Source organism: Tinamus guttatus, unplaced genomic scaffold (assembly GCF_059628265.1).
Source record: "Tinamus guttatus ecotype Peru unplaced genomic scaffold, ASM5962826v1 Tinamus_guttatus_pri_ptg000023l, whole genome shotgun sequence".
In the NCBI taxonomy this organism is placed as follows: Eukaryota; Metazoa; Chordata; class Aves; order Tinamiformes; family Tinamidae; genus Tinamus; species Tinamus guttatus.
Window position 1 is genome coordinate 3263154 of NW_028288557.1, and position 21554 is coordinate 3284707.

The 21554-nt window shown below is 63.6% G+C and overlaps 5 protein-coding genes across 5 annotated transcripts; 1 reads left to right on the plus strand and 4 right to left on the minus strand.

The window, feature by feature from the left end:
- Positions 1–472: 472 nt before the first annotated feature.
- On the minus strand, positions 473–2597 carry CALY (calcyon neuron specific vesicular protein). The gene is made up of 4 exons (XM_010213654.2): positions 2449–2597; positions 2004–2123; positions 1394–1507; positions 473–700 (listed from the first exon to the last, which is right to left on the minus strand). Exons 1-4 carry the CDS (start codon positions 2578–2580, stop codon positions 497–499), a joined length of 570 nt encoding a protein of 189 aa, XP_010211956.1. The 5' UTR covers positions 2581–2597; the 3' UTR covers positions 473–496.
- A 2037-nt stretch (positions 2598–4634) lies between these two features.
- On the plus strand, positions 4635–5593 carry PRAP1 (proline rich acidic protein 1). The gene is made up of 4 exons (XM_088524772.1): positions 4635–4683; positions 4903–4957; positions 5091–5146; positions 5253–5593. The coding sequence occupies exons 1-4, from the start codon at positions 4676–4678 to the stop codon at positions 5575–5577; spliced, it is 444 nt and encodes a 147-aa protein (XP_088380898.1). The 5' UTR covers positions 4635–4675; the 3' UTR covers positions 5578–5593.
- A 352-nt stretch (positions 5594–5945) lies between these two features.
- Positions 5946–8487, minus strand: ECHS1 (enoyl-CoA hydratase, short chain 1). The gene is made up of 8 exons (XM_088525542.1): positions 8388–8487; positions 7950–8147; positions 7583–7710; positions 7365–7464; positions 7079–7183; positions 6839–6958; positions 6392–6459; positions 5946–6308 (listed from the first exon to the last, which is right to left on the minus strand). The coding sequence occupies exons 1-8, from the start codon at positions 8485–8487 to the stop codon at positions 6243–6245; spliced, it is 885 nt and encodes a 294-aa protein (XP_088381668.1). The 3' UTR covers positions 5946–6242.
- A 2293-nt stretch (positions 8488–10780) lies between these two features.
- MTG1 (mitochondrial ribosome associated GTPase 1) lies at positions 10781–13176 on the minus strand. The gene is made up of 10 exons (XM_088525647.1): positions 13056–13176; positions 12542–12807; positions 12385–12465; positions 12221–12277; positions 11861–11951; positions 11720–11781; positions 11489–11585; positions 11236–11317; positions 11007–11119; positions 10781–10915 (listed from the first exon to the last, which is right to left on the minus strand). Exons 1-10 carry the CDS (start codon positions 13174–13176, stop codon positions 10818–10820), a joined length of 1068 nt encoding a protein of 355 aa, XP_088381773.1. The 3' UTR covers positions 10781–10817.
- A 1218-nt stretch (positions 13177–14394) lies between these two features.
- On the minus strand, positions 14395–17777 carry PAOX (polyamine oxidase). The gene is made up of 7 exons (XM_088525699.1): positions 17619–17777; positions 16812–17301; positions 16462–16661; positions 15662–15917; positions 15257–15369; positions 15016–15173; positions 14395–14544 (listed from the first exon to the last, which is right to left on the minus strand). The coding sequence occupies exons 1-7, from the start codon at positions 17770–17772 to the stop codon at positions 14395–14397; spliced, it is 1521 nt and encodes a 506-aa protein (XP_088381825.1). The 5' UTR covers positions 17773–17777.
- Positions 17778–21554: the final 3777 nt, after the last annotated feature.

Consider the following 21554-nt stretch of genomic DNA (forward strand, 5'->3'; position numbering starts at 1 on the left):
AGTAAATGGAGTCATTCTTAGCCTTGCATCTTTCCTCTCCTTATCTTGGCCAGCCAGCAGCTGCAACACCCAAAAGAGACCCATCAAAACTGAAGCAACGCCACCGAGGAACTAGTGCTCACAGTTGGAAGTGGCTGTCGGACGCAGGCAGCCCCGGTGCTTGGCAAGGGCGGGCCATGACCCACTCCATTCGAACGGTCCACGGAGAAGCTGAAAACCACGAGCAGCAGAGGGTTTCCATGGTGTGATCCTGCCTTCTGGGAGCTGCGGACACGGACAGGGAAAATGTAGGCAATAACCATTGGGACAACGTTGTTCCAACCAATGGGAGAAGGGTGGGGAACGAAGCAATCCCCACAGGACACCATAAACCCTTAGTTGCAGCCCCGTGCCCACTCAAGACCGTCTTTTACTTGCTTGGTTTTGGAAACAGGACTGGTGCTGACAGAGTTTTGCTCTGTGGAGCAAGAGCTGGCACGTGTGCTGGATCCCTGCCCTACTCCCGATGGCCTCCTGCCACTTCTTTGACGTTCTCTGCTTCCTTCAGGGAACTGACTGGTGGTATCCACGGGGATGGCAGATCTGGGATACTCTTCTTGCCTTGGCTCAAGTGGTTGATGGCCATGTAGAGACTTCCCCGAGGTGCTGTCTCCTGCTCTGAGTAGTACATCTCGAGGACGGCTGGGCTGCAGTGCTTGTGCTGGGGAGCAGAAGAAGAAAGTAAGAGGAGACAAATAGGAAGAGCCCAGCTGCCTACAGCCACCTCGCGCCCAAGTGGCTCTGGCACGAGTACTTTAGGTGCCCTGGGACCGAGCTCATCCTTTGTGTTCTCCCATGATGGCTCGGGGAACACCCACCACATCCACCAGCACCATGTGGCAACCAGGCTGGCTCCCACCTCCAAGCCTCTGGTATCCCAAACAAGCAAGGATGTCAGCACCCCTGCATGCTCAGCAAGGCTAGGGAAGACCTGGCTGCTCTTGGTGAGAGCACAGGGCTTCCTCCCTCTCCTGTGAGCCCAAAGGAGGAGCTAGCAGCATCTCGAAGCCACTGAGGGTCTGCACTCCTCTCCAGGCTGTCTGCACACCCTTGGCAGGTTGAGTGCTCCCTCCTCGGTTCAGCTGTGAGGTTGGGGCAGTTGGTGGTGCCCACAGGAGACCGGGCGAGGCCCACCACTCTCCCAACACTCCTCCTCAAGGGAGTCTTCATAGATGAGGTGTTTGCTGGGGTCTCCAGCTCATTCTCCATGGGCAGAGATGTCCAAGGAAAGCGGAAGCCGCAGCAGTCCTCAAAGCAGCAGCACAAAGCCCTCCAAGCTAGCAGGCTGCAGTGGGAACGGCATTACTCTGCTGGAAAGTGTCCACCGACCCCCAGGCTCACACGTCCTCCTTACCTTGAACACGAAACCCTCGGGGCAGCTCAACTGGTCGTACCACAGGGCCTTGTACATGACGAGCATGAGCAGGCAGGCGAGGAAGGCCATGGTGATGAGGATGAGCCCCGTGAGCTGCGGGAAAAGAAAGGGAGGGAGCCCTGGAGAGCAGTCAGGGACAAGATAGGAGGAGATGTGGGAGAAGAATTGATCCAGCTGCAAGCGCAGGTAGCAACCTGCTACTCTGTCTGGCTCAAATCACTTTGTACCTCGCGAGGCCAAAAATGTACCTGGCTCAGATCTTTTAGCTCTTGGCTGTGATGGTCACTGCATACCTTGCTAGACACATCCAGCTCTTGCTAAATCTCCTCACCTATGTGAGTGGCAGCACACACATGGCACACGAATGTCCTGGAAAGTACCAGGAAATACCAAATACCTCTGTCCTGGCTTGCAGTGAAGAGCCTTCCCCTATTTCAGCTCAACAGCTTATTCTCCAGCACTCAAAAGCAACTGCCAGTGCTGGCAGGACAGTGGCTGTTCTCCTCCCTGGAGGAAGGCTGTGGCATCATGAGTTTGCTGCACGCCTGTGGTGGAAGCGCTTGTGGGTGCAGAGAGGGATGGGAATTACCTTGACTTTTTCTGCTACTTCATCGTAGATGTTTACATTCAGCTTTTTAATTCCTGGGATGTATAACTTCCTCTGCTGATGTTGTTGGAGCTTATATTCTGTCCAGGTCTTGACAATCATCTGAAAAGGGGGAAACTAGTGAGAAACATCACTGCCAGGCAGCAGAAGGCAGAGCTACCCAACGAGGACTCACAGAGTAACCCCTGCACTTACGAGATGAGCCTGGGTTTACAGGCTCTGGGGACAAACCTGGGGTGCAAGTGGCAGCTTCTCAGCACTGCTTGGCATGCACCAATCCTGGCCCCTGCAGCCCACATTATGCCCTCAGGACTGTGCAATGTGTCTGGCAGGGAATGGAAGAAAGAAGCCACCCCTCTCTCCGTGGCCAAGCAAAGCTGGCCCCGAGGAAGCACACTGGCCGTCACAGGGCACATTTTGTGCCTACCTTGTCCGGGAAGGGCTGCTGCAGCTGGCTGGCATCCAGCGGGGTTATCAAGGGAACGTTATCGAAGTCATCACCGCCTCCACGCCGCTCCTTTTCAGGCTTCTCGGAGACGCTGGCCCCTGGCTTCACCATGGCCCTGGTCTGGTGCTGCAAGGAAAGGAAGAACATGACTATCAGGTTAAAGAAAAAAAATCAGCTCTATACGCCGCTTTTATACGTGTTTTATAGGTGCCCTCTTCTCCTTTCAGATATTCTGCCTCTTCAGAGAAAAGCTGCCGTACCTGGGTGTTCAAAGCAGTGTGGATCTCCACACTTAACAACTTCAACCAAGATGGAAAAGCCCCTTTGCAGGCTGAGACTAAGTCTCCCAAGGGACGCAGAGAGTCACGGTCTCTTGGCTGAGTTCTCAGGGAGCAGAAACCACAGGTTCAAAAGCTGCTGTGTTTGCATCCTTCGGTATGGAGCTGCCTGCCTGGCATCAACACCCTTCCAATGGTAAAAGCAGAGGAAATGAGAAATAAAACCTACCAGGACACACAGCCCATGGCTTCTTTGGGGGTGTTTTCACCTCCTTGGGGATCTCAAGTTCCTCTACGAGGACTTAAACTGTGCAGTGTTAAGCAAGATGGACAGCCTAAGGCCATTAGATTACCATCAGACAGCGAGGAGCCATCATTGCAGCATGTAAATATGGGCACAACAGATGCTGTGTCTCAGCCAGGTCTCCTCAAATGAGGAGGAAGATGCCTGAAGTCAGGATCAGCAACTCCCTCAAAAAAAAAAGGAATACAAAGGGGCCTGTGATAGCCAGGGCAACCTCCAAGGGCTCCCTGCTGAGGCTGCGAACGCACTGGGGCTTTCGACACTCTAGATCAGGAACGAGCGTGCAGCATCTCCTCCTGCAAAGGATCTAGCCCGTCCTCTCCTTCCTCTGCGGTGGTTTGGGGATGCTCAGAAATCTGTAGGACACCCCCTAGTGAAGAGCTCCTCAAACAGGGGAGGGACAGATCAGGAGCAAAGCAAACCGATCTCTGGTAGCACCCATTCACCCTCGATGCTAACAAAGCTCCTCGCTCAGTCCCAAAACCTGGCTCGGGGAGACGCCTGAGCTTAACGTTTGCCGGGAGTGTTCGGCTGGGCACCCTGCCTCCCTCAGCGCGGCCCCGCAGCCCCCCATCCCCGGCGGGGCCCCGCGGCGCGGAGGGGAGGGGACAAGGAGGCGGCGGTGCCGCAGTGGGCGGGGAAGCGGCCGCCGGGGGAGCCGCGCGCGGCTCGGGCGGCCCAACGCGAGGTGCCCCCCGTGCCTTCCCGCGCCGAGTTCCTGCCCGCGGCGCCGCCACCGCGGAGCGAGCCGCACTCACCGTCGCCGCCGCCGCCGCCACGGAGCACGGAGCGCGGAGCGAGCCGCTCTCGCCGTCGCCTCACCGGGCTGCGCCCGCACCGCGTCGGCCGCGTTGCCCGGCAACGCCGCAGCCGTTAGGACGGTTGGCGGCGGCGGGCCGTGCGCACGCGCGGCCGTTAGGGCGGTTGGCGGCGGCGGGGCTCGCGCTGAGGGGAGGGCGCTCCGGGTATATGCGGCGTGCGGCCGCGCTTAATTTTATATTTTATTTATTTGTTTATGTATTTAGGCTTTTTCGCCGGCGGGCGCCTGCGCCGAGCGTGAAGAACCGTTTGGCTTTACAGGGGGTTGCATTCCTGGTCTGCAGCTCCCCTTCCTGGGGAGCCTCCCCGAGCCAGATCGTTTTCCCAAACCAGCGAGTGTAAAGCCTGCAAGGTTTCAATGTTAATATCAAAGCAGGGTGTAAACTGTGCTTTTTGTGTGTGCACTGCTGTGCAGGTACCCTGGGGTTCATTTAAAGTGCCACCACAGGCACGACAAAGCCTGGAGCTCTCCAGTTAGCTCCTTTATCCTTCTGAGTTAGCGCAACTCGTAAACTATTTATGGGGGCTGCTTGCACAAGTCAAAGAGACAGGCTGCTCCCTGAGGGAATAGTTTACCATAAACACTGCTCTTCCTCTGGAAAGCTGAGAGAGGGGGAGAGTGAGGACCCCTGGGGTGGCGGGTGAAGCGTGGCTGCACACCACCAGCCTGGCGCTGCCCTTTGCCCGCGGCTGCCCTGCCAGCCTGGCGCTGCCCTTTGCTCGGGCTCCGCCGGTGGCCGCCCTGACGCTGCTTTTTGCCTGCTGGCCGACATCCACACGGCCAGAGTCTGCTGACGGCCGAGCCATGAAGCGGTGAGGAAAGGGATGGGTCCCTGCGGGCACCAGGGCTTAGGGGCCATGCCCGGAGCAGTAACCTCCAGGCCTTGCCTCACGGCTTGGCACCCAGCTCTGGGAATGGGGAGGTCCAAGAGGGATCGATGGTTGGCAGTGCAGACTGGGTTCCTGGGTGGAAGCTCAGGCACGGGGTGGGTGCTGCCTCTCCGCCATAGCAAATCCCTTGCGTCTCCGCAGCTTTGCCATCCTCGTGGGCGCAGCCCTGCTCCTGCAAGTCCTTGGGAGCGCCCAGGTAAGGCCCGATGCAACACGTGTGTATTGTTCCCGTCCTTCATGGGGAAGACCGTTTTGGACAGTCTAGCTGAGAGAGGAAAGCATGGGAGCTCGTGTTGCAACTCCCCCTTTCCTCACCTCTCTCCTCACAGGCGCTGAGCAACACCAGAGAAAAGAAGCCGCCGACCAAGCTGGATTTGAAGGAAATGTAAGAGACACCAGGGCCTCTCTCCTTGGCACCTTTGGCTCCGGCCTTTCTGTCCCTTGCAAAAGGGGCCCGCAGCAATCGGCTGTTTTTGTTTTCCTTCCTCCAGCATCCTGGGCGTAAAAGCCGCGGAGCCTCCAGAAGGCAGAATTCCAGAAATAAAGGTCTTCTCTAGTGAGGCGCAAGCCTGGCAAGGTAAGCGCATTGGAGCAGCCACCCCTGCGCCATGGCCTGCTCTGGGTTCCCACCCCACGCTGGGTCTCTTGTCCTCCACTGCAGGCCCTGAGGAGGACCTCGATCACCTCCACCATCCCGAAGATAACATTGCTGAGGATGTGGCACATGTGCGGCTCCTAGCTCTGCCCCACCAGGTGCAGAGCGGCCCAGAAGAAGACCGGGACCACATCTACCATGGCCAAGAGGAGGGGATATGACTCCAACTGGTCTAACATCTGACCAGGTGGCTTCTCATTGCAGCCCTGGGATCCTCAGGAAGATCTCCACTCCCTCCCTCGCCTCCAAACCCCCTCAATAAACCTCGCTGCCTCTGCTGCCCACCCCAGCAGACTCTTCATTTTTGCTAGGAATAGGAACCCCTCGAGATGCAGCCTCAGTCTCCAGGGATTGCTCAGGGTCACATGACCCCAGGCAACCTGCAGTAGCTGCGTGGCAGGAAGACGAGTGCCGGGGTGTGTCGAGGGATTGCCCACTGCTGCTTGCCAGCTCTAGGAAGGGTGGGCTGAGGCCAGGCAAACTCACTCTATGGCTGTCAGAACAACGCTGGGCTCCACCCTAACACATGAGGAGCAAAAGCACCAGGAAAGCCTTTTAATAGCAGCTGCGAGCCGAGCCCCGGTTCCGATCATGTCTCCGAAGGAAAGGCTTCGGTCCTGGCCGGGTCCCCAGCCCCTCGGTGCGGTGCGGCGCTGGGGGGCTCTGCCCCTTTCCTCCACGAAGGGGAAGAGTCAGCCCCAATTAGGCACATGGGTCAGTTGAGGAGGCGTGTGGTGAGGGCTGCTGGGCAGCGTGGGGTCCGAGGGGACAAAAGGGACCGTTGTCCCCATCCTGTGCTGGCCAGGACCCCAGGGGGATGCCGCGCTCAGCTGTCGGTGAACTTCGCCTTGCGCTTCTCCACGAATGCAGTCATCCCTTCCCTCCGGTCATTCTGCGAGGAGAGGGAGAAGCTTGAGGGGCTGCTCCCACCTGCTCCTGCCCGCATCCTGCTTTTGAAGCCAGATAGATACTCACGGTGGCAAAGGTGACATAGAATAGTCTCTTCTCCGTCCTGTTGCCCTCTGTCAGTGTCGTCTCGAAGGCTGAGGAGCAGGAGATAAGTCAGGAGGAGGCCGCGCGTGCCCAGCCCAAGCGTGAGAGTCTCAGCTACACCCAAACCCTTCCTCCCTCTCCTTGACGTCCCGAATGGGGAGCTCATCATGGATGACCCCTCAGCCATGGTTAACCCCAGAGCTAGCTCTGGACATGCTTGGCTTGTGGCTGGGAAGCTCCCAGCACGTGTCCGAGGCACCCACGCATGGGTGGGTCAGGGCTGCCCACACATCTCTGGGACCGTAAGCCACAGCCAGCTTCTCTGGTTCTGCCCATGAGTGAAAGGAGTTAGGTATTTCAGAGCTTGCTGTGTATCTGGCCGTGGCTCATTGCACCCAAAGCCCTCGGTATCCCCAAATGTGCCCGTACCTGCGTTGACAGACTCCTTCGCAATGGCTGTCACCAGCTTGGAATTGCTAGCGATCTTCTCCGCACAGCTGATGGCTGCTTCCAGCAACTTGTCCACGGGGAAGATCTTGCTGACGAGACCTAGGAAGGATGGGAGAGAGGTTAGGGGGCAGATGGCTCCCCTCATCCCAGCAGCTCCTGGACACCCACAGGCTGCTGGGCTAGGGGCTGGGCAGCTGGGGACGACCACCTGGCTCCTACCTGCTTCCTTTGCCTCCTGTGCAGAGATCCTGTCCCCAGTGAGGACCATCTCCATTGCGAGCGACTTCCCTACAGCCCTAGTGAGTCTCTGTGTCCCACCAGCTCCTGTGGTTAATCAAGGAAGAGCTGCCACCTCTATCAGGAGAGGTCCTCAAGGAGATGCACGTGGTGCATCTCAAGAAGGTGCTAAGGTGGCTGGGCCGGACACCAGAACTCTGGTATTTCCCTCAGCCCCACATGCCCACCCGCACCAGATTGCGTGGGGACTTCCTCTCATGGGCATTACCTGGAATAGTCCCCAGGAGGATTTCAGGCTGGCCAAACTGCGCCTTCTCCCCGGCGTAAATGATATCGCACATCATGGCCAGCTCGCACCCGCCGCCAAGCTTGGGAGAGGAGAGCTGGGTGTTAGGAGCCAGGGCAGAGCATCCAAGCGCACCCTGGCACCAGGACAAGGGGACGCAACAGGGTCCTCGCAGGGAACGTGCCCGTGTTAGGACTGACCGCGAAACCATTCACGGCGGCTATGACCGGCTTGCGGACTTTCGACACCTTGTCCCACTCGTCGAGGAAGCCAGTGCTGTAGCACTGCTGGAAAGTGTTGTTCTGCATCTCCTTGATGTCAGCGCCGGCTGCAAAGATAGATGCCACCGAGTGCCCTCAGGGCTTGGGAGCTTCAAAAAGGTCCCCACCAGGCATTCCCAGAAGGCATGCATAAGATAAAATAAAGTAAAACAGAATGCAGTCCCTCAGACAACATAGAGACGGCTGAGCAGGACCCCGGGGAGGCGGTGGGGACCTGCTGCGGTGCTGCGGGGCATCATGGCACGTCCTCCCAGAGGCGGGTGGGAGGATTTGCCATCCTCCTCACCTGCGAAGGCCTTCTCACTGCCGGTGATGACGATGGCGCCCACCTGGGGGTCGCTCTCGAAGGCCTCCAGCGCCTGCTTCACCTCGCGTATGAGCCCCGCGCAGAGGGCATTGAGGGCCTGGGGCCGGTTCAGCTGGATGAGCCCCACATTCTGCTTCACCCCCTTCTTCTCTGCCACGATGTACTGGAAGGGGGTGCCTGTCGCAGCGAAGCGAAACGGGAAACAAAAATTTACCGCCCTCATAACAATGATAATGATGATAACATCGTGACAAGCGTGCCCGCGCGCCCGCTAACGCATTGATCACCGGAGACCCAGCCAACTCCCTGCCGCGGCAGCCCACGGCGCCGCGACCTTCGCAGGGGTCGTCGCTAGAGGTCCCGGCGGCCGGGGCGCCCCCGCGGTGGCCCCGCGCGCCCCCGCGCGCCCCCGCTCACCGGCGCTGCAGCCGCGCGCGGCGGGGGGCGGCGGGAGCGCGCAGCGGCGACGCGCGACAGCAGCGCTGGGGCGCAGGAGCGCGCGCAACGCGGCGGCCATGGCGGAACACGGCGACGGCCACGCCCCCGCCCTGGGCGACAGCCACGCCCCTCTTCCCGGCCCCCATTGGCCGAGACGGCCCAACGCCGCGCGCCCATTGGCCGAGGCGGCGCCGGGGCGGGGCGCGGCGCGTGGCAGGGGGCTACGCGCGCTCCCTGCGCGCGCGGCCAAAGGGCCAATCCCGCCCCCCCGGGCGGAGGGGGATTAAGGGGCTCAGCAGCTGCTGGCGTCAATGCGCCGTGACGGGCGCGGGCCGCGCGCTGAGCGCCCGCGGGCGATGCCCGCTTGCAGGAGCCTATAAATAACGTGGATCCGTGCGGGGCTGGATCCAGCCCATGGATCCAGCCCGTGAGGCCGCCTATGCGCGGAGCCGCGTCTCCCCGCACCGCGCGCCCCCCTGCGGGCGCCCGCGCCGGCGCGTGTGCCCCGCTTAGCCCCCCGCGTGCGCGGGGTGCGCACGCGCTCGTGCCCAAAGCCACGCGCATGCACCAGCGCGCCCGCGCGCGCACCGCAGCCCCGCAGCACCCCCCCACGCGCGCGCACCCGCACGCAGCGCGGCAGCGGGAGCGGAGCAGTGCGGAGCGGCGGCGCCCGGCGCGGTGAGCGGAGGCGCGCGGGGCGGGAGGTGCCCCCGGGCAGGCGCAGGTGCGCGGGCACGCGCAGGTAGCCGCGCATGGGGGCGCGCACACGCTGGTGGAGGTGGGGGACGGGGCTTGCAGGGGCGCGCCAATGTCTTCACGCGTGCAAATCCCGTGCATGCGGGGCCTGGACAAGTGCAAACCTGCATGCAACCCTTGCACACGCACACGTCACATTTAAGTGCATGCGCTGCATCGCGTGTAGCACACGTGTGCATGGAAACAGCATGTATGCACATGTGTGTGGCTCTGCGTCTGCTAGCACACGACCCCTCTCGGGTGCCGTGGGGTTTCTGCTCCATGCACGCGAGCTGCAGACAGGGCCACGCGCAGAGATGCAACTCATGCACGGGGCTCGCAGGTGCCCGTGTGGGGATGCAGGCGTGCATCCTGCTTGCTGCGCTGCCCGTGTGCAAGGAGTGCACAGCCACGCATGCAGGGGCTGCCACGACGTCCTCCGCGCGCATGCAGAGGGTGCTGCCTGCACGAGCGCCCTGCGAGCTGAGCCAAGCGCTGCCGCTTCCCGCAGGTCCGGCGGCATGAGGAGGAGGAGGACGGCGGCAGCCTGCTGGACACTGCTGCTGCTGGCGGCTGCGCTGTGCGACACGGCGGCTGGCAAAGGTGGCCGCGGCGGCGCGCGGGGAGCCGCACGCGGGGCCCGGGGCAGCGCACGTGCCCGGGGCCCCGCACGGTGCCGCGCTACGGCTCCGCGCTGCGTGTCGCGGGGGCGGCGGCTGCGGGCGCCGCGGCTGGGGGTGGCGGCTGGGGCCGCCCTGCGCCGGGCGCAGCTCCCCGGGGATGGCGGCTACGGCGACACCAACGGCACCGTGCCGGCGCCTGGACGTCGGCTGCGCGAGGCCGTGACAGCAGTGCTGCTGCCTGGGCCGTGTCCTGGCTCTGCCCACTCGCCGCCTTCCTCCGCCTCTGAGGGCTCCCACGGATCCATTCTGGCCGTTGGATCCCCCTGTGGGTGCCCCGAGTGCCATCCTGCTCCGGCTCTCCCTCTTCCGAGATGCTCTGCAGACGGGACTGTCCAGCAGCATGAGGGGCCAGGAGCGGCAGCGCCCGCCGCCAGCACCCGTGGCCCCAGCGCGGCGCTTGCCCTTGCCACCCCGTCAGGGCAGGACCCCACGGGCAGCCCCTCGTGCACCCCTCTGCTCCCCACCACCTCCTTGGCACCTCTCCCTTTGTACAGGGGTTTAAAACGTGGGACAACACGGCAATAAAGCTGGGCAGAGCGCACATGGTGCCATGTGGACTGAGCGAGGACAGGCTTTGGCACGGGGTCTTCACGCAGGCCTAAAGGGCCCCACACCAAGGCCCAAGGCTGAGTCTCCAACCTGCAGTCCGTGTGGAACTAACCTACTCCCAGGTAGACAAGGGTCTCCTGGAAGGTACCGGCCCTCCAAGGGATGGCCCTCTTGTCCCCTTGCACCCATTACGGGGTCAAAGGAGACTCCTGACTCGCTTGAGTAGAGAAGTCACTTTAATCACCCCGTGCAGTCCGGAGACAAAAAGCCCCAGGCTGAGCCGCCATCTCCACGCAGCCCCTGGTGGCTGGGTAACAACAGGGCTTGGTGTCCCACAACCACGTGGCTCCTCAGGGGGAGACGGGTGTCTATCCAGGAGCTCCTCGCATCGTCACTCTGGGGACACGCAGCGTCGCTGGCGCCCATGCCATGCCCACAGGGCTCAGTCCAGCGTCACCCTGCCCAAGCGTCCAGCCCGGAAAGCCCGTATGAGCTCGTAGGCGGCAGCCGAGTAGTCCAGCATGGTCACGTTGACGTTCCCTGCGGGAGGTGGCAGCGTGCACAGGGAAGGTGGCAGCTCTGCCCCACCAGCTGAGGCGGCAGCTCCCGCTCCCTTGCGGCGGGTGCTCACCTGTGCCCGTGAGCACCTTCACCTTGTGCGTCCTGCCCAGGGCGAGCGCCACGCGCTTCAGCACGTGCTCGATGTCGTCGCAGGGCTCGGGCAGCCTGTAGCGCTGCACGTAGCTGCGGGGAGGCGCCGCGGGCTTCCACCTGTGCCCCGGCAGCTCTGGCCCCGCCGGGGACACCGGCAGGGCCCGGGCAGCGGTGCGCACGGAGGCGACGCTCCCTGCCGTGCCCACCTGAACTGCCGCTGCCGGTTCAGCGTGTACAGCAGGTAATCGGCCATGACGTCCTCGCCCACCAGGTGGTCACGGATGGCGCCTGCGGAACAGCCGCAAACCCCGCTCAGCCTCCGAGGCCCCGGAGGCTGCGCGTGCCCCGGCGCAGTCGCACCCCACACTCGAGCACCAGGGGCTTCAAAGCCACCCGGGGCCACCCATGAGCACCCCGGCCCCCAGCTAAAGGCAGCCTTGGGCACCGCGTGCCCCTCACCGCACAGTGCCAGCTTCATGCCCGTCTCCACGTCCCCTAGCCTTGGGGGTAGCACTCCCGGCGTGTCCACCAGGTACATGAGGGGCTGCTCGCAGACCTGCCACAGGCAGGGGAAAAGCACGAGGATAAATAAAGCAGCTGGATGAATAAGTGAACACGGATAAACACGGACATGGGGGGCCAGCTGCAAGGGCAGCGCTGCCCCGGTTTGCTGCGCCCGAAGCGAAGTACCTGGATCCTGGTCAGCACCGCTTTGGTGATGCCTGGCTCGCCCCCAACTGCAGTGGCTCTTCCTGCAGGGAAAAGTGGGTGAGTCCGAGGTGATCCAAGCCGCTCCGTGACCCAGGAGCATTCCAAAGCCAGGGGGAATACCCTTCTTGAGGTGCAGCCTTCGCAGGGAGTTGATGAGCGACGACTTGCCCGTGTTGGGCACGCCGATCACCATGATGCTGTAGTCGGCGTTCTGGAAGCGAGGGGAACACGCGTGCATGGAGCAGCTGAGCCCCACCGCCCCACGTAGGGGCCTCAAGCAGTCAGGGCAGCAATCAGAAGCCCCCACGCGCCCACCCTGCATTTTTAACAGAAACGCAGACATCTTCCCCCTTTTAACTCCAGAAAGGGGGAAAGATGTCCTGCAAACTCCAGCTGTGGAGTCTGCCTGATAGCGGCTCTGCCCTGTGGAGGCCCAGGGCGACGCGAGGCCGCGCCGCCGCCTTCCGCGCTGCCCCTCACCTCGGCTCTCTGGTAGCGCGGGCTGCTGCTCACCAGCTTGGCCACCAGCGGCACAATCTGTGGAGAAGCGGCTCTAGCGGGGGGCTTGGTGCCCTCCTGAGGACACCCGTCCCCACAGGGGAGCACGCACAAAGCTCTGCGTCCCGTCCCGGGGGCAGCGTTACCTTCCTGACGTTGGCGTCGTGCTGGCAGTCGGTGAAGATGACGCACGTGCAGCCCTCCTGCTTCAGCTGCTCCAGCACCTCCTGCAAGGCATGCGGAGCCGTGTCACCCACCGCCGCCTCTGCGGCTGCGCCCGCCGCTGCCCCCGGCCACACTCACCGGCTGCCGGCGCGGGTCAGCCAGGTCCATCTTGTTGAGCACCAGGACGTGCGGGCGGATGCCCAGCACCTCGCGCAGCTGCGGGTTGCGGCCCGACAGCGGGATGTGCGGCCAGATAAGGAAAGCGACGGCGCCTCGGGGGCGAGGAGGGGGTGACGGAAGGCGAGCGGGACATGGCGTGGGGGGACAAGTGCAGGATATGCGGGCATCGTGCACCTCGACGAGGCAGTCGGCGTGGCGCAGGGCGGCCCGCATCTGCCGCAGCCCTGCAAGAGAGTGTGGCCTGAATGGGGTCTGAGGGTGGCCTAAGCGGAGCCTGAGCAGGACCCGAGCACTGCCGAAGCGGGGTTTGAGCGGGGCCGGAACCGGGTCTGAGCGGGGCCGCAGCAGGGTCTGACCAGGGCCGGAGCGCGGCCGGAGCGGGACCGGAACGGGGCCGGAGCGGGACCGGAGCGCGGTCGGAGCGGGACCGGAGCGCGACCCCGATACGGTCGGAGCGCGGCGGCGCGCGCACCTTTCGCCATGTGCCCCGGGAACCAGGAGGCCGCATCGCGGCCGCCGAACTCGAAGCAGCTCCGGAAGCCGCCGGACCCCGGGCCCGCCGCGGCCCGCAGCACCGCCGCCACCCCCCTCATGGCTTCGCCGGCGCTTCCGCTTCCGTCGCGTCTACTTCCGGGCCGCCTGGCGCGGTGACGCAAGCGCGCAGAGGGGGCGGAACCGCGGCGCGAGGCTGCGGCTGCAGCGAGGTCGGAGCGGCGGCGGCGGCGGGAGAGGGCGGGGCCAAGCGGCGCGGGGGCGGGGTTGATCGCAGGGGCGGGGTCACCCGGCAGCGGGGGAACCAATCAGCGTGCGGCTGGGCCCACAGGCCAGGCAGGGGGCGTGGCTGGCGTGGCCGGGGGCGTGGCTTAGCCTGCGCGCGGGCCAATCGGCAGCGGGGCGTGCAGGGGGCGGGGCTTGCTGCGCGCGGGGCGGTGGTGCCAACGGGAGCTCCTTCCCCTGCCCCAGGGCCATGGCGGAGCCCGGCGGAGCCGCGGCAGCAGCTTCCGCCGTCCCGGGAGCTGCCGGGGCGCCCACGGGGCCCGGCGCCGCTTCACCCGCGGCGGAACCCCGCACCCATCCCCCCGTGGAGCCTGGCACCCATCCCCCCGTGGAGCCTGGCACCCATCCCCCCGTGGGACCTGGCACCCATCCCACCGTGGAGCCCGGCACCCGTCCCACCGTGGAGCCCGGCACCGATCCCACCGTGGAGCCCGGCACCCGTCCCACCGTGGAGCCCGGCACCCGTCCCACGGCGGCGAGTGCTCCGCTGGACGACGTGCGCTACATGATTGCCAGCACCAACTGGTACTAGGAGCGCACGTGGGCCTGCGTGAGCCCGGTGCACTGCTGCGGCCACGCAGGGTGGCCCCGTGCCCGGGCTGCTTGGCTTCAATAAACTCGTGCTTCCCTTGGAGCCTGCTGTCTGCCTGTGGGCACCGCGCCGGTGCCTCCCGAAACCCCTGAGCCTGGTGCACGTCTTGAAGAGAATGGCTGCAGGGGCAAGGCCACAGCTTGCCCACAGCAACAAAGACGAGCAGGGACAAGGTGGGCACCATGAGGGCAAGACGGGTCTAACCCCGCTTTCTGGGCCCTGAATTGCCCTTCTGGCACCTCCTGTGTTGTTTGGACGTGCACATGTGAGGCCGTACGGGCAGAGGGACGGCCGGGAGATGGGAGGCATGGACTGGTGGCCTCCTGCGGCCCCAAGCCCGGGCAGAGAAGGGAGAGCTGCCAACGCAGGGGTCTCAAACAAGAATTTATTCCTGTTGCTCCTGAGGGCCTTTGTGCTGCCTGGCTGTCCCTGAGGTCCCGTGTCAGAGGCAGGGAGCGGGGCAGGACGGCTTGGTGGCCCCGTAGAGGTCGTTGAGGCGCTCGGCCTCCCGCCAGCCCGACAGCAGGGCCCCATGTGTGGTCGAGTAGAAGGAGCGGTGCGTGGCCTCGCCGGCGAAGAGGAGCTGCAGTGGCTGTGGCAAGAGGCGTGCAGGGCACGGGAGCCGCACGTGAGCTCTGCGAGCCGCAGCCACCAACCTCCCGAGCCCAGCGGAGAGGGAGGTCCTAGCGCTAAAGCGACCCCGAGAGGCCCACGGGCCTCTTCTCTGCGGTCTGGCATGGGAGATGCCCATCTCGGCATGACCCACCACAGGCAAAGCTCCCCTCCAGCTCCAGCGTGCTCAGAGCTCCCTGCATTTCATGTGGGATGAGTACCCTTCCCTCATAGAGCACAGTGGGAAGAGCTAAGGAGGAGCATGGAGTTCAACCTCCAGGGACCTCCAGTCTGAGGGCAACGGGAAGAAGGCGATCTCCTTGCCCGCTGCTCTCACATCCTGACCCCAGCGTCCTAGAGCACCCGTTCCTACCCATGCGTGTGGGGCCCTACGTATGTCCTGCCCCTGGCCGCTACTTCCCACAGCCAAGCGCTCGCTCGAAGCGATTACCCTGGGGTCAGACACGTCCTCGGGCAGGGGCTGCGCCAGCACGTCGATGTCTTCCCCCGAGCTGCTGACAGCCACGTAGCTGTACGAGCCCCGCGTGTAGGGAGCGCTGTGCCACCGGGTCCTGAGCATGTTCCTGGGGGCGGGCAGGTGTGGGTTTCCTGGCACACAGGGACACGGAGGGGAGATGTGGCCACCTTGGAAGGGCTTCCTCCCTGCCCTACCACGTCAGCACGCGAAGTACCTGTCAGCATACGAAGGACACGTGTCAAGGTGCTAAGAACTTCCTCATCGCTGAGGGTCTCCATGTACTCCGACTCCTTCCCAGCAATGAAGCCGCAAAGGACGTGGCCATTCCTAGGGAGAAAGAGAGAGCTCTCACCAAGGAGAGGCTCTCCCTCTGTGCACAGAGAAGGGCCAGAGAGCTCTTGCCAAGCAGGGGACAGGGCTCTGCTCGAGGACTATCAGCGAGGTCCTTCAGGATACAGAAGACCTGCAGCCCAGCGTGCTGCTCTGCCACACACAGAGACAACCCTCGCCCTCAAGCGTGGCAGCTGCCAGGCCCCGCAAGCTGAGAAGGAGGCCTTTCTCCCAGGTGAAAGCAGAGAAGTGCTACGTCAAGAACCACCGAAGACAAACGACCACCTACTGTTCTGGTGGCTGGAGGACCACGAAGCCGATGAGCTTCTTGAACCAGTTGGCCTCCAAGTCCGTGCTGGGCTCCGCAAGAGGTGACTCGTCCTCCCACACCACTTCAAGGAGCTGATAGTCCGGGTCCCAGAACGGCTCCTCAAATTCCAGGAAGATCTTGTTGTTGGTGCCAAAACCCAGGCAGCGAATGGCTTCTGCTTTCCGTTCGGGCAGAGGAGGCTGAAAAAAGTCCTGGTAGCGTTCTTTGAGGAAACCTGCAGACAGAAAACTGGGCGACTTCTTCCACTGTGACACCTGGCGTGTGGCACGGCGCCACACAGCCCGTCTCCCGAGCCCGTTCTCAGGCCAGGGCTGCAGTGGAGAAGCGTGAGATGAAGCACCCTTCAGCCTGAGGACAGAAGCTCAGAGCCCGTCTCCCACATGTGCTTATCCAGCCCTGCTCCCAGGGTTTCTTTATGCCTGCCCTCATCCTTGTATCCCTAGTCCTGCCTCTGACAACGGAGACGGTGGAGTCTGCTGATGCAGCAGTCTGGAAGGGGGTTGGGGCTCCAAATGGAGTTTTGCTCAAGTCCAAGACTTTCTTCTCCCCTGATCCCTTGGTGGGAAAGGGGAGCTTGGGTTGGGAGTTGGGCTGGTCCTCTCTGGCTGTAAGAAATCTGCTCCCGTGCTGCTGGCCCCAGCACAGGACGGGAATGGCCTCTTGCAGCCTCATGGCTCTGTGCCGTGGCAAACCAATAGGTAGGTGGGATGGAGACCAACAGCGGTGGGAGACATGGGGCAGGGGCCCCAAGGTCTCACCCAGTGGGACGGTGATGATGACGTGGTCCGCGAGGAAGGAGTCGCCATCCTCGCACTCCACCCGCACAGGGAACTCCCGTTGTGAGTCCCCGTCCTCACGAAAGGCCCCTTGCCACCGGATGGTCCTCACCGGCTTGTTGAGCAGGACGGTGCCCTCGGGCAGGGCTTCCAGCATGCGGTCCGGGAGGCTGCTGTAGCCCCTGGCAGAGGAGATGCAGCCCGTGGCTCCACATGGGGTGCGAGGGGAGAGGGTCTTTCTCCCCTGGGACCCCCTTGCCCTGGGTGTTTCTCTCCTTGCCCTCCACACCAAGCCCTGAGAGCAGAGGCGACCCCCGGCCTTGCACACTCACCCAGGGAAGGTGCAGTCAAGGCCTGGCAGCGCCGTGTACTCGCCAAAGGGCCCCAGGGCCACCAGGTCCATGCTGTGGGTCCCGCTGATGCAGCACTCCAGTTTGAGGCAGGCGCTGAGCACGGCCAGCCGCAGCCGCTTGGTCTCCTCGTCACCTTCCCAGGTCGGGGCAAGCCGGGCGATCTCGGCCCGCAGGTACTGGCCCACGCTGGGCGCCGGCAGCTCCGGAGCGCCAAGGAAGAGGCGCGTGGAGTCGAGGAGCTCGGAGAAGATGGCATGGGCCCCGCTCACCACCTCGGCGCTCAGCACCTTGCCCGAGCTGCCGTAGGTGATGGTGGGCAGGAACGGGTGCCCGCCGGCCTCCACGCGCTGCCTCTCCTCGTCAGCAGCATCGGGGCCCAGCAGGCCGTAGCGGGAGGCCAGCTGGAACACAGCGTTGCCCTCCGAAGGCCCGTGGATCCAGTGCGCGCCCATCTCCACCAGCCCCGAGCCTGCGGGAGGGCAGGGTCACCCCGCGCCGAAGCGCGGCCAGGGCTGGGCCCCGGCCCCTCGGAAGTTGATGGGACCCGCTCTGAGCCGCCCTGGCCCCATTCCTTTCTCACCGCGGTGCCGCCCTCAGCTCTGTCCCCTTTGGTCCCAATGTATTGGGACCAGACTCCCTCCCCCCCCTCCCCACCCCAAGTGCCTGCAAGCAAAACCCGGATCCTGGGGACATGGATGCTCTTCCCCATCCCCAGGAAGCTCCTCTCCCCGATCCCGACCGCGATGGTGCCGGGAGAGGCCGCGGCGATGGCGGCGGCGGCTGTACCGAAGGGGCGGGTGCGGATGCGGCCGCCCGCACGGGGCCCGGCCTCCAGCAGGCGCAAGTGCCCGGCGGCGCGGAGCCGCCGCGCCGCCCCCAGCGCCGCCAGCCCGGCGCCCACCACCAGCACACGCGGGCCGCCGCCGCCGCTCGCCTCCATGGCGCCCGCCCCGCGGCCTGGCCCGCCCCGCCGGCGCGACGTGGCCCTCGCCCCGGCCCTGCGCAGCTCCTGCCAGGAAGGAGCTGGCCTCCCCAGCAGGAACCCATCGCTGTCCCCCAGCAGCCTTCCCCCTGCCTGGTGCCCCGGGCCACCTCAGGCCACTCCAGGTTTATTCGGGCTGTCCGGCTTTGGGGAAGGGGAGCAGGTATACTCGGTATATTCAGCATCCCCCTCCGGTGAGCTGCCTGGCTCGGCTGCTTTCACCAGAGGGAAGTGGCAGCAACTGTGCTGGTGAGGGGCCGGCCCGCTCTCAGGGTGGAAAAAAAAGCGGGGGAAGCAGGTCCCATCCTGCAGAGCTGGGATGGGAGAGCACCAGAGCAGCCACCTTCCTGCCCGGCTCCCCGAGGGCTGCCCCATGGCTGGCACCGGACCCGCCTTTAAAACCCATCCACCCCCGTGGGCTTACGGAGTCACGGCTGCTGCGGCCGAGCAGCACCTGGGTGTCCCCTGTCCCTCAGCTGCCTATAAATACATACATGTATTTTTCCCAGGGAATTGTAGCAACAGCCTCCCTGCCAGGAAAACAAAACCCCATTGAACACGTGTGCGACGGGGATGGGACTCCGCTGCGCTCCCACGCCAGCCCCGGGCCCCGCAGCCTTTCCCAAGGCTCTAACAATGTGCTTGGTGGTTCCGAAAGACAAAACGTGCTGGAACGACGGTCAACAGCACGGGGGCCCTCCCTTGCCGCGGCCGGGGTTTTTCCGCTGAGGACTGCCCGTGCTCCCCGTGCCTTTCCGGAGCTGTGCGTGCTCCCCTGGCCTTGCTATTTTTGGAAGCAGCTGCCTGCGAGTTGCGGCAGCGGGGAGGTATAAATTCAGGCGCTGGGGAGGCAGGAGCAAAGCGAGCCGGCGCGCCGAGAGCACTCCGAGGCCTCCGGAGCCGCACCGCTGCAGCGGCTGTGAGCACGGGCTGGAGCTGGCTAACTCCACACCTCCGACAGCAGCAGAAGCAGAGGGTTTCTTTCTCTGAGGATTTCTTGTTTTGCAAACAGAGAAACCCATCCAAACAAAATCCAGGCCATTCCTGACTGCAAGGTGAGCCGGAGCCCAGTTTCTTATCTTTGGGAACAGCACAGGCTTTTTTTTTTTTTTTTTTCCTTTTTGCTCTTTGCGCTTTCCTCTGCCTGGTCAAAGATCATGGATCTTGGACATTGAATGAAGGTTGGGTCAGTGGCAAGGAACAAAGCTCGGGGGTGGGGATCTGACCCCGCTCTGCAATGGGATGGGTTCACAGGATCAGAAACGGCTTGTTAGAAGTGGTAACGCTACCTAACAGTAGCGAGGTGCCTAGTAGGTCGTGCTGCTGTGGTGGCTTTGCACGCAGAGAGGTGGGTGGTGTAAGATGGGTCTTCTGATGGGGTCACACAGGGCCGTGTGTGGGCTGCGGGCATGAAGATTTGGGAGAGAAGGGGGCTCCCCCTGTGCCAAGATGAGGGACACCTTGGAAGTGCTACCAGCTCACTCCTTGCCTGCCTCTTGCCATGCAGCATGCGCGCGGCGCTGCTCCTCGTCGGCACCGCCAGCCCCAGCAGCGTGGAGGAGACGCTGGACGCCTACGTGAGCTCCATCAGCCAGCTGGCCCGGCCGTGCTCGGCGGGCAGCGAGCCCCCGTGCCCCTGCCGAGGCGCCCGTGGCCGGGCCAGAGGGAGCGCGAGCCGGATCAGTGACCGGAGCCAGCCCGCCGCCACCTCGCTGCAGGACAGTGCAGCCCGGCTCAGCGGGCGGCAGTGCGCCGCGGGGCTCCCCAGCGCTGCGGACCCACTGGCATGGCTCTACGGGCCGGCGGGCCCCAAGCAGCAGACGAGAAGCACTGCAGCTCATCCCGCACAGCCAGCCCCCGAGTCAGAGCCGCACGCAGCCCCCGGGCCGTTCGCTGCTGTCCCCCTGTCTATTCCTGCAGAGAGGCCATGTCGCTGGCAGCGGTCCCGCAGGCGGGTAGCCCTGCACGGCTCTGCCATCAGAGGCTGGCCAGGCCGGCCCCAGCGCCCGTGCTTGCCTGTGATTTATGAGTTGTGATGGACATGAATAAAGCTCTGCAGGACAGAGGCTCCCCAGTGGCTCCTTACCAGTGCTCATTTCTACTGGGGAGGGTTGTGCCTGCTGGGGCTCCCTTGGCACGTGTCCCTGGTGCCTCCAGGTCACCCCAGCACACCCAGCAGTGGTGGGGAGCGGGTAAAGCGCTGGGGCAGAGACGTCTGTGTTGGCATCTTTGTAGCTTGCTCGGGTTGAGGACGGAGCTGTGAGTGCTCAGATGTGGGGAGGGTGAAGTGGACTCTCGGGCATGAAAGTCCAGCTCTCATGGGGCGGCACTTCAAGCGAACAAGGGCAGGGAGGGCTTGCTCCTCTTGGGCTTCCTCTCTCCGCCTTGAGGCCAACTAAGGCCAAGGGCACCCTGCCAGGCCCCAAGTCCCGGAGTAAACAGAGGATGCAGGTGGGCAGGAAATGTGCTGGGATGCAGCCAAGCCCACGTGCAATCCTTCAGCTTCCCCGCTGGCCCAGGGCCAAACCTCTGACTCCAACCACCCTCATACACGTTTGCAAGCAGGACCAATGCAGGCTGGCCTGGGGTAGGGGTGCATCAGGGCCTCACAAAGCCCTCCCTGTCCCAGGCTGCGTGGCAAGTCCGTGGGGAAGGAGCATGGTGTGTGGAGCTCCACTGCAGGTCTCAGCAGCCAGCAAATCCTTTCTCAAGCTGCCTCCTCCAGAGCAGGGCCTGTTGTGCGTCCCCGGTGCTGCAGACCCTGAGGATCGCTCAGGTTTTGGGTCCAGCCATGCCCCCAGCTAGCTACTCCAGGCATGACCCGCCACATCAACGTGGATATGCCGGGATTAGAACTTCCCCTAGCCAAGCTGAGGCCCTGAAATCAAAGCCGAAGCAGAGCCCAGCTAAATGCCCTGCACACAGGGCACCTCCAGGTCCATTTGACCCACAGAGCACTTGGTCTTCAGGGCCTTCTGCCACTGCTTTTCCTCTCCTCCTACAACCTAATGCCTCCCCTTGGCTGGAAAATATTAATAGGGAAGGAAAAGCCATTGTGCGATGAGTTTAGCTTCCTGCAGGATGTGGGAGGCGATGGCCCCGTGCGCTCCCTCCCCTGCGGGGCGCTGTGCTGACAGGAGGCGACGTTTCTCCCAGCACGCGCGTGCTGCTTCGGGTGCACGGCAGCGCTCTGTCTTTGCCAAAGGAGCAGCATAGCCCGCTGGGAGGAAATCCCAACCAGGATCAGCCCCTCACCTCCCACAGCTGCCTTCTTCTCCTGCAGTGGCTCTGGGCCAGCCTGGGGTGTTGAGACTGACAGGGTCGCTGGCCCTTGGGGCTGGCACTAGGTCTCCACGTAGTACATCCGGCCACCAGATGGCAGGAAGGAGGCCACCCCCTGCTCCTGCAAGCTCACGGGATTGCAGCCGTGCAGGTGCCTTGCCTGTGGCTGGAGACCCTGCAAGAGCAGCAGTGGCCGCCCTGTGCACCTGCAGCGGGAGAAGGAGGTTCTCTGCCCACCAGAACCCAGGGCCACAAGTCACACAGGGACAAGGAGCTCAAAGGAGTCTGCGAATCAAACAGGCTCCATGTAATGATCTGTCAAAGACTTTTCCGACTGGCTGTGGTCCGTATAGCAGGGCAGGGAGGGTCCTGCTTTGCAGGGAATGTGGGAGCAGAGAGGTCCCTGCTCATCAGCACAATCTCCACGCTCATGTTTGCTCCTCTGTTGGGTTCCATCT